Here is a 16,202-nt window from a genome sequence, read left to right on the forward strand (position 1 = left end):
TAAAAGATGTATAATAATGAGAACAATGAAATGAAAATGGGGGACGACCCAGCATGGCTGCAATGGACCAACATGCCAGGGGAAATGTGCAATATTTGTTACACCACATGCAAACACACGTCGAAGTGAGGATTAGCCCAAATTTTATGGACCTTGCCGAGACGGAGTTCAGTGTGTGTATGGACAAAGGTATTGGGACATAAAAACAAATGACTTATTTTGAAAACGTGACATTTCTCATAATTGTATGACTTTATTCTTGACACTGCCATCTAACACTGCTACAAAATATTTTTTTAATATCTGGAGGACTTTTTAAACATAAAAATCGCCCCTGACAGTAAATGAATTTGCCCGGCCATTTTATAAGATGATTAAACAAGCCATAAAAATGGGCACTCTTAAATGAGGCAAGGAAGGAGGATAGTGGAACTTCGGTTTACGCATGATTTGTTTTTTTTTATCATTTATTTTCATCTAAATGTTGTTCTAGTCCATTTGCTTGATTTTCAGACAAAAAAAAAACTGCGGAACTGAGCTAATTCATTTCCTGGAACTGATGCGCTTTTATTTGAAGTATTCCGTAAGTTTGTATAAAGTGTTCAACAGATGGCGAGGCAAATTCCACAATGCAAGCTTTTTCAGACACAATCATCAATGAAAATGGCTTTAATGTACAGTAAAAAACAACGTGTGTGTGTGTTGATGGGTAAAACGGCTTTATCCATATTCCCGTGTTTTTTAATGCAGTGTATAAACAAGAGAAATACATCAAAACGTCATGTTTGTTTTGTTTCATCTGTTGAGTCCGAGCACTCTCTGGAAGGAATTCCCATCTCCCTTGGTGGCTTGCTTCGTGGGCAAAAAACAAAAAAATCACAATGACAAAAAAATATGTCATTTCTACAGATATTGTTGATCAGGGGTCTCAAACTTCTCCAGTCCTAGGGGGCCGCATTCCTACATGTTCCCAAGTTTTCCAAATGCGGCCCCGGAGGACTGGAGTTTGAGACCCCTGTTGTAGATTTTGTTTGTCTTACCTTGTTGATGTCTTTGTGTTTCTCCTTGCTGACCATCTCTTCGATGATCTCGCCCTCACCTCGCACCAGTCTGAAGGAGTACACATAACAGCAACCTTCTGTTATCAAAGTTCAGAGGCTAACAACAACCAACGACTCACCTAGTGCGGCCCGTTTCAGGGTCTACCACTCTGCGGATGACGCTCTGCCGGGCGTCGTATTCCTCTTTGGTCAAAGGCCTCCTGGTGGCCAGCCGGGACTTCTGCTCGTCCGTCATAACTGTAAAACACAAGAGATTAAACATGGCGCTCCCTGGATTCTGAATAGCAACAGAACGAGTCCGTTCCGAAAGTAAGTATTACAGATTGCGCGTGAGTTCCGTGACACTTTGCAAATTGGACAATACATTTGATTCCATTCAGTGCCCTTAATTCCACCAACAAATTACGAACTATGACCTGAACAAGTTCATTTTCAAATTTGTGAACTAAACTTTGAACGAGGTTGTGTAGAAAATGTACTTTACCAACACTGCTTGCAACAAAATAATAGAGTTGTATTGTGGGTCACCTGGCCCGAGCTCCACACCGCCATCGTCACTCTGCCAGAGCTCCAGAGAAGAAGAAGGTTTGGGTGGAGGGGTGCTTAACGGCTCTGCAAGCTGCATCAGCCTCTTCTGTATAGCGTCCACGTGCTGCGTTCTACTGTTCTTCTCCTCCACTTCCTCTTTCTTCACCTCCTTCTCCACTTTCCTCGTTTTTAATTTCTTCTTTTTCTTCTTTTCCTTTTTACGGCGCTTTTTCAGCTTGGCCTTCTTCTTCTTTGACTTCTTTGTTCTCTTTCTCTTCGTTTTTTCGTCACTGGACGAAGACGACGAGGAGGAGGTGGATGATGACGACGAGGACGACGACGAAGAAGAAGAGCTTCGTCTCCGTTTCTTTCGTTGTGTTTTTACACCTGAAGGTACGAACAGGTTTTTTTAGAGTTAGTTTTCCCCGATAAAAAGTGTTTATCCGTCATTATTTCTCGTTAGCGTGGTACTAACCTTGACTTTTATGGGACTTTTTCTTCGATTTGCTCCGACTTCTACTGCTGGAAGACGACGACGACGAAGCCCGAGATCTTCGTTTCTTTTTTTCTTTGTCATTTTTCTCCACTTTACTGTTTCTTTTCGGGGATCTACTCCGGTCCATATCAGTTCAAACTGAGTCTTGATTTATAAGCCAACCGAAATAATTAAGATTCAAGATGACCCAGATTGGAAGTTCACCACTGTAGTTATGTTAACGTCTCTGGTCCGTTTACAATTTGTTTCCGACGTGCACGTTGTGTCGCCTCTGACGTCACTACCGGCATAGCCGCCATTTTCGAGGCGACGGGGTTTGAACGACTCAAAATACATGACGTATTTTGTCGCAGTGGTCTCTTTGACTTATTGCCATATTTAACTGGCCGAATTAGCGAAATTGTGAACCGTTGCTGTGTGTAGAAGGTGCAGCAACGTCTCCCACTATCACAAAATAAAGACGTTCAAGACAAAGGGTGGGTTCGGTATTGCTTCCGAGCGTGCACTGTTTCACCGGAACGTTCGGAAAGCCACTGCGTTGTTCTAATGTACTATTCGGTAAATTACATTACACCTGAAAACGGAGTGCTGGTGCGCGCACTCGACGCTCCGACTGGAGACCGAAAGTGCTGCCTGCTTTCGGTAATGGGAGGGAATCGCACTCTTTCTCTCTGAGCACACCAAAGTGCACAGGTGAGTGTATTTCCGAACGCCCCCCGACACACACACACACGCGCGCGCACACACACAGTGGACTGTAGGATAGTGATGTGCATTCCAGTTCTTTTAGGTGAACTGAATCTAGAATCAGTTCACTCAAAAGATTCGTTCAAACGAATCGTCCCCCCCACACACACACTCACACAGATCTGTTTTTGTTTTTTTTACAACATCCCTTGGAAACAACTCATACACATCAATACAATACAATATACTTGCTCAAGTGATTCGTTCTTTTTTCAGGTCATATGACTTCAACCAGTAGGTGTCGATAATGCGCATTGAAGCTGGTGTCGCCTCGCCGTAAAACAAAACGAAGAAGAAAATGACGTAACTTCCCGTTCACGAACGAGTTGTGAATTGCATTTCCCGTTCACCATCGAACGAAACTGAGTGAACGAATTAGTGAGTGATTTGCATTTCCAGTTCATCGCGAGAGCGGGTCAGTGAGGGAACGAATCCTGACTTTCCCGTTCGCGAACGAGCCAATGAGTGAACTGCCTTCCTTCCCGTGCATCAACGGATCAGTCAGTGAACGTGTTGTGTCTCCCTCCTGGCGTGAACTATGTAAGCCAGAATGTACGTTTACGATTTGCCAAGGAAAGAAAGAACTCAGTGAAACACCACTTCTTTTATGCCCGTTTTTTCCAAGCTAACGGCTAACTTTATTGCATGAATTGATGCGCCGTTATGCAACAACGCGGAGATTATGCTTCTCTTTGGGTAATCTTGATTTTATAACACTTAAAATAACGTGTATGTGTATATACGCCAAAATATTGTTATCCAATATATCTACTGCAATTTCACATTAGATTGCTGGTTTGAAATTTACTTTTATTATTATTATTTTAATAAACATTAAAACCTGTTAAAACTTGTCTGGTGTTTTATTCCTTGTTGTATTTTTTTGGGGCACGAAAACAAAAATCTGACATTTGGTTAACTGCTTTATATGACAATATGTACATGTGTTTTACGTTGTGTAATATGTGTTGGTGTCCCCCAAAATAAAGAGCAAGTAGTCAAATACACATTCTTGACATGTACAAAAAATGCATAAATATATGTATATATACATATATAAAGTACACCTGAAAATGGCGGTGTACCTAATGGAGTGTCCGTGTGACGTCACAGATCAACCAGCCAATCAGGAGGTGGGGGTGAGGGCGGGTGTGGCACTTTTCACTTTCAGTTCATCTTTGGCCATGATTTTTCCCTAATGAACTGGCCTGTTATTAGGTACACCTGAAAATGGTGGCGTACCTAAAGGAGTGTCCGTGTGACGTCACAGATCAAACAGCCAATCAGAAAGTGGGGGTGAGGGCGGGTGTGGCACTTTTCACTTTCAGTTCATCTTTGGCCATGATCTTTCCCTAATGAACTGGCCTGTTATTAGGTACACCTGAAAATGGAGGCGTCCCTAAAGTAGTGTACGTGTGACATCACAGATCAAACAGCCAATCAGAAAGTGGGGGTGAGGGCGGGTGTGTCACTTTTCACTTAAACCAGGGGTGTCGACATCCAGTCCTTGAGGGGCCGCGTTCCAACATGTTTTCTAAGTGACCCTCGTTAAGCGCAGGTGCGTGAAAAGTTTTAGCTTCTTTCACGTTCAAAAGGAGCTAAAAGTTTTCACGCACCTGCACTTAACGAGGGAATCACACGGACACTCCATTAGGTACACCGCCATTTTCAAGTGTACCTAATAACAGGCCACTTTATTAGGGAAATATCATGGTCAAAGGTCACAGGTATCAAGCTCTAGTCCTCAGGGCCGCGTTCCAACATGTTTTCTAAGTGACCCTCGTTAAGCGCAGGTGCGTGAAAAGTTTTAGCTTCTTTCACGTTCAAAAGGAGCTAAAAGTTTTCACGCACCTGCACTTAACGAGGGAATCACACGGACACTCCATTAGGTACACCGCCATTTTCAAGTGTACCTTATAACAGGCCACTTTCTTAGGGAAATATCATGGTCAAAGGTCACAGGTGTCAAACTCTAGTCCTCGGGGCCGCGTTCCAACATGTTTTCTAAGTGACCCTCGTTAAGCGCAGGTGCGTGAAAAGTTTTAGCTTCTTTCACGTTCAAAAGGAGCTAAAAGTTTTCACGCACCTGCACTTAACGAGGGAATCACACGGACACTCCATTAGGTACACCGCCATTTTCAAGTGTACCTTATAACAGGCCACTTTATTAGGGAAATATCATGGTCAAAGGCCACAGGTGTCAAGCTTTAGTCCTCAGGGCCGCGTTCCAACATGTTTTCCAAGTGACCCTCGTTAAGCGCACCTGCGTGAAAACTTTTAGCTTCTCTCACGTTCAAAAGGAGCTAAAAGTTTTCACGCAGGTGTGTTTAACGAGGGTCACTTGGAAAACATATTGGAACGCGGCCCCTCGAGGACTGGAGGTTGCCACCCCTGGTTTAAGTGAAAAGTGCCACACCCGACCTCACCCCCACTTTCTGATTGGCTGGTTGATCTGTGACGTCACTCGGACACTCCATTAGGTACACCGCCATTTTTAGGTGTACCTAATAACAGGCCAGTTCATTAGGGAAAAATCATGGCCAAAGCTTAACTAAAAGTGAAAAGTGCCACACCCGCCCTCACCCCCACCTCCTGATTGGCTGGTTGATCTGTGACATCACACGGACACTCCATTAGGTACACTGCCATTTTCAGGTGTACCTAATAACTTTATGCATTTTTTGTACGTGTCAAGAATGTGTATTTGACTACTTGCTCTTTATTTTGGGGGACACCAACACATTACACAACGTAAAATACGTAAAATATTGTCATATAAAGCAGTTAACCAAATGTCAGATTTTTGTTTTCATGCCCAAAAAATAAAAACAAGGAAAAAAAACACCAGACAAGTTTTAACAGGTTTTAATGTTTATTAAAATAATAATAATATTAAAAGTAAATTTCAAACCAGCAATCTAATGTGAAATTGCAGTAGATATATTGGATAACAATATTTAGGCGTATATATACATACACGTTATTTTAAGTGTTATAAAATCAAGATTACCCAAAGAGAAGCATAATCTCCCCGTTGTTGCATAACGGCGCATCCCTTCATGCAATAAAGTTAGCCGTTAGCTTGGAGAAAACGTGCGTAAAAGAAGTGGAGTTTCAGTCAGTGGTTCTTTCTTTCTACATAGTTCACGCCAGGAGGGAGACGCAACACCTTCACTGACTGATCCGTTGATGCACGGGAAGGAAGGCAGTCACTCATTGGCTCGTTCGCGAACGGGAAAGTCAGGATTCGTTCCCTCACTGATCCGTTCTCGCGATGAACTGGAAATGCAGCTCACTCACTGATTCGTTCACTCACTACAGAAATGCAATTCACGACTCACTTTAGGAAGTGATTCGTTCACTCTCATTCACTGAAAGATATTCGTTCTTTTGAACGAATCGTTCACTTACACTACTGTAGGAGTTCCTATGTCAGTGCTGTGCAACTGCTGGAAAATGTTAAAGTTCTTTGAAAAGGGAGTGGAGAAGCTTTATACTAAAGTATGACTGACTGAAAGAAAACAGAAAAAAGTCTGTAGAATAGTCACAAATATTTATTTCAGTTTTTACAAAGGCATTAGTGAATCTTAAAGCTTTTGTATACTGGTCAACGCGCTCCTGATGGAGTCAGCCCTTTTTTCTGCTCAACACTGCACCACTTTGCTTTTGAGGTGAACACCGCCACGCGCCCTTAAATACTTTAAACGCCGTTGAAGCAATAAATAAAAATCTCTTATGATTCTTTTAACAAAATATTCCCAAAGTCAAACTGATTTCTGTCACTTGTGTAGATGTAACAGTCAAGCGTGGGTGGCCATGAGGAAGGAATTAAAAATTAGGAAAAGAAACAAGAGGGAAGCCTTAAACTATACCTCCAGTCCCAGAAAAGAGAGTGAAAGGGGTTTGTGGAATGTTTTTTGTTTTGGGGTCTCTTCCCCCTCAATTAAGATGCGGCTGCCATGCGAATCCTCTCAGGAGGATAGAGCAAGACATTCTTGGCTGCTTTGATGGTGTTCTTCATGAGCATGGCCACCGTCATGGGCCCCACACCACCTGGCACCGGCGTGATGAAGCCCGCCTTCTGTCTTACACCTGACACACACGAAAAAAAAAAAAATTAATAACAGATACAAACAATAATGCTATCGGCTCTTTTCTAAAGCAAAATGTTGTTTTTGAGATTGATAACATCTTGTTTTGTTTTCAAATTTACCTTCAAAGTCCACATCTCCAACGAGCCTGCTCTTGCCAGTGACTGGGTCTTGCACCCGGTTGATGCCCACGTCAATGACAGCCGCACCCTCTTTAACCATGTCAGCGGTTATGAGATTGGGAATTCCTGACGAGAACGACAACAATAAGAATCTTGGTGCCGTTTACACAACCCGGATGACACAACGAGGAGGAAGTTTTGTCACACCTGCGGCGGCGATGACAATGTCCGCGATTTGAGTGTGATGTCGGAGTTGATCCTTGGGAGTGTAACGGTGGGAGATGGTCACAGTGGCGTCACCTGGTAGCACACAGGGGCACACGGTGGTCAAACACAAGAGCACTGTGTGTCCGTGTTCCAACAGACTTGGAGATTTGATCGACCACATCAGCTCACCTCCCGGTCTCTCGTGCCGTCCGTCCGTGTGCAGGAGCATGGCGATGGGCATGCCCACGTTCTTGGAACGGCCCGCCACCACTACGTTCTTGCCCACGGTGGGAATGCCTGAGTAGCCAAAGCAAACACACCGTTCTTTAGAGGAGACCCATCACGACACGCCGTAGGCAAAAATGTCATCGCTAGGTGGGCACCGCGGGTACCTGTGCGTTTGATGATCTCCATGACCCCCCAGGGCGTGGCGGGCAACATACTGGACTGATCCAAGCACATGCGGCCCACGTTGACCACGTGGAAGCCGTCCACGTCCTTGGTGGGGGCGACGGCGTTGCAGATGGTGCGTTCGTCGATGTGATCTGCGTGCCGACAAACATTGATCATTTCGGCTTCATGCTCCACCTCGCTTCATGATCACACATTTTGTGCAGGGGTCAAAATAATAGCAGTCATGCTTTGCAACCATCTGGTAACAAGAAACTATTTTGAAGTACGTTAAGAAACTTCTGAACTTTCGTTTTTTTACTCTTGTCAAGAGTTAACTTGAAGCATAGGTGATATTGCGTCCGTGCTTAACGTTTACCCACCTGGCAGAGGCAGCTGCACGAGCAGGCCGTCCACGCGGTGGTCCGTGTTGAGCTTAAAGATGAGGTCCAACAGCTCTTCCTCGCTGATGTCGGAACGTTTGAGGATTGTCTCGCTGGAGATTCCTGAGGGAGACGCAGCAAATGTTCACTCAACTGAATGTGATTATTAATCATCATTTTGGAACACGGTCCAGGTCACACGCAAGAGATGAAAATCTTAAATCTGCAGCCTGTGCGTCCTCACCGACATCGGCGGCCGATCGGGTCTTGTTGAGCACGTACGAGTGGCTGGCCGGGTTGTCGCCAACCAAAATGACGCTGAGGTGAGGCCGCCGGTGTCCGGCCAACATCCATTTTTCCACGTCGCACCGTGCCTCGTCCCGGATCTGGCGTGCCAGCTTCTTTCCTGAGATGACAACCGCCTCCTGCCTGTCGAGCACACATCAAGAAAAAAAAGATTTTTTTAATACGACTAGCATTTTTTTTGGTAATGTTCAAGTTTCAAGTGTGAACAACTGTGAATACTTTTTATATCTAGTACAGTGCTGCATACTCTGGCACACACTACCACCTGTAGCTTCTAAAATTAGTCGCCGCTCGAGCTGTCCGGGCCATATGTTGACACACACACACACACAGACAGTAACACTGGAGCCGCGCACTAACTCCAGAGCAATGACTTCACCGTGCCAGCGAAGCAAAGAAGGTTCCAAGGAAAAAAAATAAAAGTCTTTTCCAAAAAGACTTTGGGGTGTAATTTACTGTGTGACCACAGAGCCAGCCAAACAATTAGCAGGGCCAACTTTTACGCTTACATAACCCAAAACACACATGAGAGGGAGGAGAATGCTCTGGCAAGGAATTGAAGAGCAATGAGGCGTTGACTGGTGATGTAACAACGTTTTGTTATGCCAAAGCAAATTACAGTAACTTGGGGAAGAAAAGTAGCACAACTCGAGGACGCACCTACATTTGAAAATGGCACAATTTATTTTCGTCAGTATAAAGTGTACAAATTAAATTAAAAATACACTTGCTTAGACTCCTAACCTGGAATAAAATATATGATACAAACATATGCTAGTGGTTTTCCTTCAAAATGTATATCTTTTACAATTGAAATGGAGTGGGAAAAAAATTTCTTCCCCTGAGATGAAAATATATGGACTAAAAAGTTTTGAAATTCATATTGCTTACTTCTAAATTATACAGGATTTCCTGAAAATAAAACGTTAAATAAACCTCTTCTTTTTAACAAATCTTCAAAAAAATATATGGTAAACAAAAACACTTAATCTTTCCTCAAACTGATGTTCACATGTTAAAAAACAATAATTTAAGGGGGGAAAAAAAAAAGAAGGATCCTTAATACAGTAATGCCTTTCTTGCTGACGAGATAATTTATTTCTATTTCAAGTACAGTATGCACTGGAGATCAAATTTTATGATGCACATGCAAGCCCTGATCACCAAACGGCTCGTCTTGTGACTTGACTTGTGCTGGACACGAGGTAAAAGTTAATTAAATTGACTAATACTTGGCAGTACGGGACATTTTACCTTTTAATATGTAGCAGTGTGGGTCTTTATTGTGCATGTGAAGGAGCTGACGTTGGAAATGTGTGCATATGTGCGAGTAAGGGCATGTCATCACCTCCATGCAAAACTGCAACAGGGTGCAAACGCTCGGGTGGATTTCATCAGCCACCGTGCTTTAATACCGGCATGACGATAGAGGGCGCTCTCTCGATGAGAGGATATACATTCTGGTATATTGGCCAGTTAAAAACTCGCGTTTTCAAAGCTCGATTGGAACTAGAGTAATACTGAAGCGTAACAAAAAAAACACAGAGTAGAAGCAGACATTTTCGACGACAGAAAACGTGCAGAAGAAAAAGGAAGCCATGTTGAGGAGTAGCGTGGTCGTTTATATGGCGGCGGGCTCACCTCGAGGCGGACGTGTGGAGGAGACATAGCTGATGGCGAGAGTGCTGGCACAGCTTCCTGAGAGTCCTGACCGCTGCCATGGTGATGGAGATGGCTAAAGTTGTTAGAGGGCAAACTGGCCGAACGACGAGGAAGGCGGAAGAAGAGCGAGGGAAGCTCCTAGGGCTGACAGAACGTCTCCGTCTGTGGCGGAAGGAAGAGCCGCAGAGGTGCTTTCTATACGATCCCGCCCATTGGGTTGCGTCATCATGACGTACAGGCTGACTGGCCCCTCCCCCGCTGCTTCGGATCGGCTGATGACATAATTTCACTTTTTTGCGCTATGTGCTTGGTTGTCTTTGAAACGTATGCAGTGCTTATTGTAATTTCCCTTCTATGCTTTATGTGCTTTATTTGTTGTCTTTGCAACGTATGCAACGCTTGTTGGAAATGTGAAAATTGTAGCCAGAGGTGGAAAAATGTATCAAATACTGTACCAAGTATAATAGTACTGACAGACTGTGACATGCACTTGAGGACAAAAGCAAGTACACTTCAATCTACAATTGTACTTTTCAGTAGTCCTTATAATTTTTACCAGTTTTTTTCTAAATATACAAAATTTAAATAATTCTTAAATCATTCTATAGCACTCAAGTACATGGAGGGAAAATGGAGAGAAAAAATACAAACGATCATAGTTGTCATATTAACAAACACAGTGTGTATTTTTTTTATCAAAAGCAATTGCATTAATGTTGATTTGCAATACGTTTCATATTACTTTAGATGAAAATGAGAAGTTTCAAGGAAAATATTGGATTAAGTCACTATTTTAAATATAAAAAGTCGCTTAAAAAGATTAAAGTCCCAACAAAATCTGACTGAAATATATATCAGTATATTTCAGAATAAAAAAAACCAAAACGTCCGTGTCTAAATGTATCATTTCTTGTGCTTTTCGATCATGGCCGCACTATTTAATGTTCAGAAACATCTGGCATCAAAGTCTAACAAAAAAATATCTTGTGGTTGACGTCGATGTCAGTAGTAGGTGGAGATGTCTTTGGGCGTAGTTGAGGCGATCGTCGCAAGATTAAGAAACCTTGAGTCAAAAGAAAAAAAAAACGCAAAAGAAAAAAAAGAAAACGTTTTCCGAGCACTCATCCAAATGCATAAAAAAAAAAAAGTCACCGTAAAACTACGTTTTGGTATATTATTACGTTAACACCAGGAGACAAAAATGATAGTTTTCCACGACGCATTGACGCGTAACCGCTGAAATAAAAACAAATCACCACAGGTCGTGTTTGAATTAACAAAGTGTTAATGATAGACGCGACGATTCAAACCATTTTCATTTTTCTTCACATTCAAAGACGGGCTTATTATAAATAATTTTCTTTTCATATAAATAAGAAGAGTAACCGTCGACATTGTCCTACACACACACAAACACACTCCTTACAAATGTCTTAATATTGGACAACTCAGGATAAATCTGAAATGAGCAATTTCACCTTTACAGGTCAACTTAATTTGTAAACTTTTGAATGAAAACATCCAACAGTTCAACGCTTTAGTACGTTTTGCATAACTTGCTGTTCTCTAACCAGGCAGTTCACGTTTTAAAATTCAGATGATGTTTTTTTCTGCCATCAGCTGGGACAGGGACTGGAGGAGGAGTCACAGAGAGGCAAAGACGTGGACGTTCTTGGAAATCCATAAGTGTTATATAACAACTTGTTGGGAATGTTGCTCTTCTGCTGAGCTTTGCTCGAGAATGAGAAACTCAAACGTAGCAGTAGTTGGACAAGCGCATTCACAAGTTAAGAGAAGGCCAATCGTTCTTCACCCCCCTTTTTCCATAATATCCATGTTTGTCCCACGTCCTCCAAACAAAAGGGACTTTTTGTTCTTTACAGGTTAGCCATGGCTTGCTACGGACAAGGCGGAACATACTGTGCATTTTAGGCCAGCTCGTTCGTGTGTCTTTAACCCTCCTGTCATGAAACAAAGCGTTAAATTGAAGTGAAAGAACATTTGTTAAGTGTGCAGGGCAGATTCAATTTTAGACTGTGTGCTCATCTCCTAAAATATACAAATGTTTAAATATTTGTTCCCCCCCCTTTCAAGACTTGGGGGAAAAACGTAATTCCATGGATGATCCAGTCGATCAATATTTTTTGTTTCTGTATAAACAGGATGTGTTGTGTTTACTTTTGTTTGCCATGTAAGTAGACCAACAAAGGTAAGTGTGTTCAATTGTCAAACCGCATGTAATTATTTTGTCTTGCACTTAAAAACCAATGAGCTCATGGTTAAAAATGTTACTGTTAATCTCAAAGATGAAATTTGATCTTTCTTTTCATTGTGGCCCTAATACTCCTTTGTGAATATAACAGGAGGGTTAAAAAAGAGAATACAAATGAATAAATAAAAAAGAAAAACACACGTAACGATACACAATGCCGAAGGTGAGGCGTAAACGTTGGTCATGCACGTTTGTGTGTTTGTTGGTGGCAACAATGATATTGCAAAATAACTAGAAATTGCTCTAGTTAGAATGTAAAAACAAGCTCGTAAATAGAACTTTGTATAGTCGCTGTAATAATATTTTTTTTCATATACTTTACTGTTATAAATATTTACTGTAAAGGTACAACTTTAATTACACACGCAGCGGCCACATTCACACGTGGGGTTCTCGCCCCTATGTGCGATTGAGGGTCTGGAAGATTCTGGATATCTGGAGCATGACGGGGCCCGTCTCGGGGTCGTTCATCCACTGGGTGCTGTTCAGCGGGTTTTCCAGCATATCCTCGAAGGCTACACGCGCAGAGAAACGGATCGGGTGAGCTCAGGTCATCACAAACGGACTTAGGGTAAGGATCAATCCCGAAATCTCACAAAAAGCGAGCGAGCGAGCGTTTATGTATTTATGTATGCATGTACCGAGGAGAGTCTTGGGGTTGGTTAAACCCAACTGGACCACAGGGTTCTCCAGGATGGCCTGGAAGAGCGGACTGTTGGTGTCGATGCCTTTGTCCAAGTCCTCTGCAGATGGCTTCTTGTCTCCCAGCAGCCACTCGCACTGTAACAATGTCATTTCATTCCAGTCATTAAAAGAAGAAATTCTCTGAGGAGAATGTTGTGCTCTAAATGCATAACATTCAACGGAGGAAAAAATTAAAATTGAACAAAAAGGTTTTTTTTCAGTTTATGTGAGTAAAGTGGTTGTGATTACAATACGTCATTTTATTCAAGAAATAAAAAGAAGCTTATGTTTCCATCCATGGGTAACTTGCTACAAATAAGGGCACATGTGCCTACCGCAGCATCTTGCTGGTTGTTGTTGACTTTGAGCGCGTCGATCACCTGCTTCTCCTCAAAGCCCATCTCCATTAGGGCGAACACCGCCTGCAAAGCGGACGCCTGTGCTCAACGGCGAGCGGATCGAGTCGGCAGAGGAAACAACCACGACGGGGCACGTACTCTCGAGTCAGGTCTGAACTCCCTTTTCCTACGAATCCTCTTGAAAATCTCTGTGAGGTCGTCCGCTCGATTGCCGCCGCCGCTCTCGTCCGTGCTGGACAGGCTGCGTCGCGGCGCTGACGAGCAGGGAGGCGTTTTGGAGGAGCCCGAGGCCGACGAGTTTGGGTTAGCGGAGGCGCCGGCCGTCGCGGCGGCAGCAGAAGAAGCAGCAGAAGAAGAAGAAGAAGCGGCAGCATCTTGACTGGGCAGCGGCGTGTCCACGGAGGGGTCGTCGACGTGCTCGATCAGCCATTCCATGGCCTGCGTCACCGACATGCTGGGCGGAGAAGACACAGTAGGACACACACAGTCAGAAGGGCGAGCAAAAAGCCAGAAAAAGAGGCACAGTGCCACGGCAGGGCAAAGCCTGCAAGTGGGAAAGTCTGAAAAGGCGCTAGGACAGGCAATAAACAAAAAAAAAAACATAAGGTGAAAAGGAGGAGCAGTTGCATAGCGGCGACTCGCCCCGACGCGAGACTCACTGGTTGAGTCTGAGAGCTTTGACGGCTCTGCTCTCGGGGAAGCCCATCTCGGTGAGTTGCTGAAGGGCCGCCTCATCCACGCGGTCGTCCTCGTCCTCGTCTAGCATGTCTGCAGGCAGGCGGAACACAGACGGGGTTATGTGAGGAGTACGTTTTTTAAAATTCGTTGAGGTGCGAACTGCTACCGTTGGCCTTTTTGAAAAGCTCCACGGCGTCGGGGTTCAAGGCCAGAAGCTTCTGGGCCACTTCGATGAGGGACACCAGGATCTTTCGGAGCTCTGTCTGAAACTGGACAACGGCTAATAATTAAGTCAGGGAAGATGCTTTACTTTTTCTTTGGCGAGGACTTTGGCTCATATTGTGTACACTCTAAAATTATTTCTCGTTTCATTTTTCACCAATTTTTTTCCAAACAATAGTTTAGTTAGGTCCTCCCAAGCAACTCCAAAGGTTTGTCATCAAATTCAATTACGTATTGTTAAAAACTTGATGAGGACGTAGGCGAGGCGAAGAACGGAGGCCAACTTACGTCTCTGATGTTGTGCTGCGTGACAATGCGGTCCGAGTGGCGAGTGCTTAGGTGGGCGGTGGCTTTCAAGATGGCGTCCTTGTCCGGGGCCTTGTTGTCGTGTTTTTTCTGATGCATTAGCATAACACTTTCCTTTAGCAATGTTGCGATAACATTATTCATCCAGTATGCTTTTTTTTTTTTTTTACTGTCACAGTGAAACTGAATTTTCTTCTCTACTTCTCAAGAGTTCTCTGGTCCTACCTTTTCTTCAGCGCACACCTCCGCCATTTTGGGAGGCGCTGGCGGTGGTCTTTTCTTTATGAGCAGCAGAATGTCTGAAAAAAAAAAAAAAGACTTCCTTGTGGAATGTTTCTTATTACACAGAATGGCTTTCGTGCTACCTTTATCTTTGAGGCTTTCATCCGCCACTGTTTTGGTGTCACTGAGCACTCGCTCCGTGGCAACGTGGATGAGTTTGTGGTGGGTCAGTGTCTTGGGGTCGTCCAAATTTCCATGCGCACACTGCAACATACAAAACACACATTTATTACCAAACCAAAACTGTCCTTTATTAACAGCATCGTGCTGCTATAATGACATCCACAATCACACACATTCGCGCGAGCACAATCAAACACACCCACACACAAACACACAAAATATTACTTTACAAAGTATACTGACGATTACGGACGTTTATGTCCCTAATGTTCTAAAAGCAGAATGTAAGGCTAATGAAATTGAATACGAGTATGTAGTGTATAATATTACATGTCATAAATATAGCCACATCCAAAAAGGGAAAGTGAACTGCTCGTATCGGAGACGAAGTGAGGAGATTGAGGGAGGGAAGCCGAGCCTAAAAATAACCACAGCCAGCAAGCCAGCCCAGCCCGCTCGCCATTTATATGAACTTAAGTATAAATACGAGGGCCGGCTGACACTCACAGAGCAAACAAGCATAAAAAGGGAGGAAAGCTCACATGTTTCAAGCACTTCTCCTTGAGTTTCTCCACCGTGCTGTCTTCCGGGATGTCCTCCAGCCACTCGGCGCCGTCCACGGTGCAGATGTGAATCTTCAACACTTTACCTGCGAACATCTTCTCCTCCTGGACGAACATGGCGGCCCCGGTTTTGGGTCTTTTTTTCGGCTAAAAAAATTAATATATTTTAGCTTAGCAGCAGTTATTTTACATGAGGCGAACCCCTCCACCACCATCCACCGCCTCCTCCGGCTAGCTGTCTAGCAAAGCTCACAGTCGGTTGTGTCAAAGCTCGCGGCGGCTAACAGCTAAATCTTTCGGTAAAGGGACATTTTTGGCTACTCGGAGGCCGGCGAGCTTGCTCCGTGGCCCGGCCAAAATTAGTGGCTTATTTCCGCGACCCCCCTCCAGCTTTCACGTTACAAAGCGCTAACGGCAAGCTCCGCTGACAGCGGGGAAAGCCTATTTTTACTGTCACGTTTCAACTTTGAACTGGACAGTAGCGACGGTGCATCATGGGATTTGTAGTCCAGTAAAAAAAAAAACCTTTAAAATGTTCTCTGAAAACGTAAAGTAAGATAAATATTTCTATAATATAATTACAATAATTGTATGATTATTTAAGTCATTTCAGTCATCATCCATCAATTATTCATCAGTTAGTCATCAGTTATTCAGTCCACTAAATGAATAACAATGTAAAACACGTGTACTCCTTACTCATTACAGACTTAAGTGCGA

At 43.5% G+C, this 16,202-nt stretch overlaps 3 protein-coding genes across 3 annotated transcripts; all 3 read right to left on the reverse strand.

Moving 5' to 3' along the window:
• Positions 1 to 233: 233 nt before the first annotated feature.
• Positions 234 to 2,352, reverse strand: arl6ip4 (ADP-ribosylation factor-like 6 interacting protein 4). The gene is made up of 5 exons (XM_049763410.2): positions 2,065 to 2,352; positions 1,590 to 1,976; positions 1,181 to 1,298; positions 1,041 to 1,110; positions 234 to 852 (listed from the first exon to the last, which is right to left on the reverse strand). Exons 1-5 carry the CDS (start codon positions 2,210 to 2,212, stop codon positions 796 to 798), a joined length of 780 nt encoding a protein of 259 aa, XP_049619367.1. The 5' UTR covers positions 2,213 to 2,352; the 3' UTR covers positions 234 to 795.
• A 4,016-nt stretch (positions 2,353 to 6,368) lies between these two features.
• mthfd2 (methylenetetrahydrofolate dehydrogenase (NADP+ dependent) 2, methenyltetrahydrofolate cyclohydrolase) lies at positions 6,369 to 10,181 on the reverse strand. Its single transcript, XM_049763367.2, has 8 exons — positions 9,973 to 10,181; positions 8,270 to 8,454; positions 8,026 to 8,148; positions 7,645 to 7,797; positions 7,442 to 7,549; positions 7,253 to 7,345; positions 7,046 to 7,171; positions 6,369 to 6,924 (listed from the first exon to the last, which is right to left on the reverse strand). Exons 1-8 carry the CDS (start codon positions 10,050 to 10,052, stop codon positions 6,776 to 6,778), a joined length of 1,017 nt encoding a protein of 338 aa, XP_049619324.1. The 5' UTR covers positions 10,053 to 10,181; the 3' UTR covers positions 6,369 to 6,775.
• Positions 10,182 to 11,255: 1,074 nt separating this feature from the next.
• On the reverse strand, positions 11,256 to 15,948 carry ubac1 (UBA domain containing 1). The gene is made up of 10 exons (XM_049763310.2): positions 15,462 to 15,948; positions 14,880 to 15,000; positions 14,740 to 14,813; positions 14,497 to 14,604; positions 14,153 to 14,255; positions 13,968 to 14,076; positions 13,447 to 13,762; positions 13,285 to 13,371; positions 12,907 to 13,045; positions 11,256 to 12,780 (listed from the first exon to the last, which is right to left on the reverse strand). Exons 1-10 carry the CDS (start codon positions 15,597 to 15,599, stop codon positions 12,665 to 12,667), a joined length of 1,311 nt encoding a protein of 436 aa, XP_049619267.1. The 5' UTR covers positions 15,600 to 15,948; the 3' UTR covers positions 11,256 to 12,664.
• Positions 15,949 to 16,202: the final 254 nt, after the last annotated feature.

This window comes from Syngnathus scovelli, chromosome 3 (assembly GCF_024217435.2).
Source record: "Syngnathus scovelli strain Florida chromosome 3, RoL_Ssco_1.2, whole genome shotgun sequence".
Classification (NCBI taxonomy): Eukaryota; Metazoa; Chordata; class Actinopteri; order Syngnathiformes; family Syngnathidae; genus Syngnathus; species Syngnathus scovelli.

Coding starts and splice junctions, on each gene's coding strand:
- arl6ip4 (XM_049763410.2), bottom strand. CDS start 2,212: ATGGACCGGAGTAGATCCCCGAAAAGAAACAGTAAAGTGGAGAAAAAT. Junction 1,977..2,064: donor AAAGTCCCATAAAAGTCAAG/GTTAGTACCACG, acceptor TCGTACCTTCAG/GTGTAAAAACACAACGAAAG. Junction 1,299..1,589: donor CGGTGTGGAGCTCGGGCCAG/GTGACCCACAAT, acceptor TGTGTTTTACAG/TTATGACGGACGAGCAGAAG.
- mthfd2 (XM_049763367.2), bottom strand. CDS start 10,052: ATGGCAGCGGTCAGGACTCTCAGGAAGCTGTGCCAGCACTCTCGCCAT. Junction 8,455..9,972: donor CTCCACACGTCCGCCTCGAG/GTGAGCCCGCCG, acceptor TGTGCTCGACAG/GCAGGAGGCGGTTGTCATCT. Junction 7,346..7,441: donor ACGGCACGAGAGACCGGGAG/GTGAGCTGATGT, acceptor GTGTGCTACCAG/GTGACGCCACTGTGACCATC.
- ubac1 (XM_049763310.2), bottom strand. CDS start 15,599: ATGTTCGTCCAGGAGGAGAAGATGTTCGCAGGTAAAGTGTTGAAGATT. Junction 13,046..13,284: donor ACAACCAGCAAGATGCTGCG/GTAGGCACATGT, acceptor ACATTGTTACAG/TGCGAGTGGCTGCTGGGAGA. Junction 12,781..12,906: donor CAACCCCAAGACTCTCCTCG/GTACATGCATAC, acceptor CTGCGCGTGTAG/CCTTCGAGGATATGCTGGAA.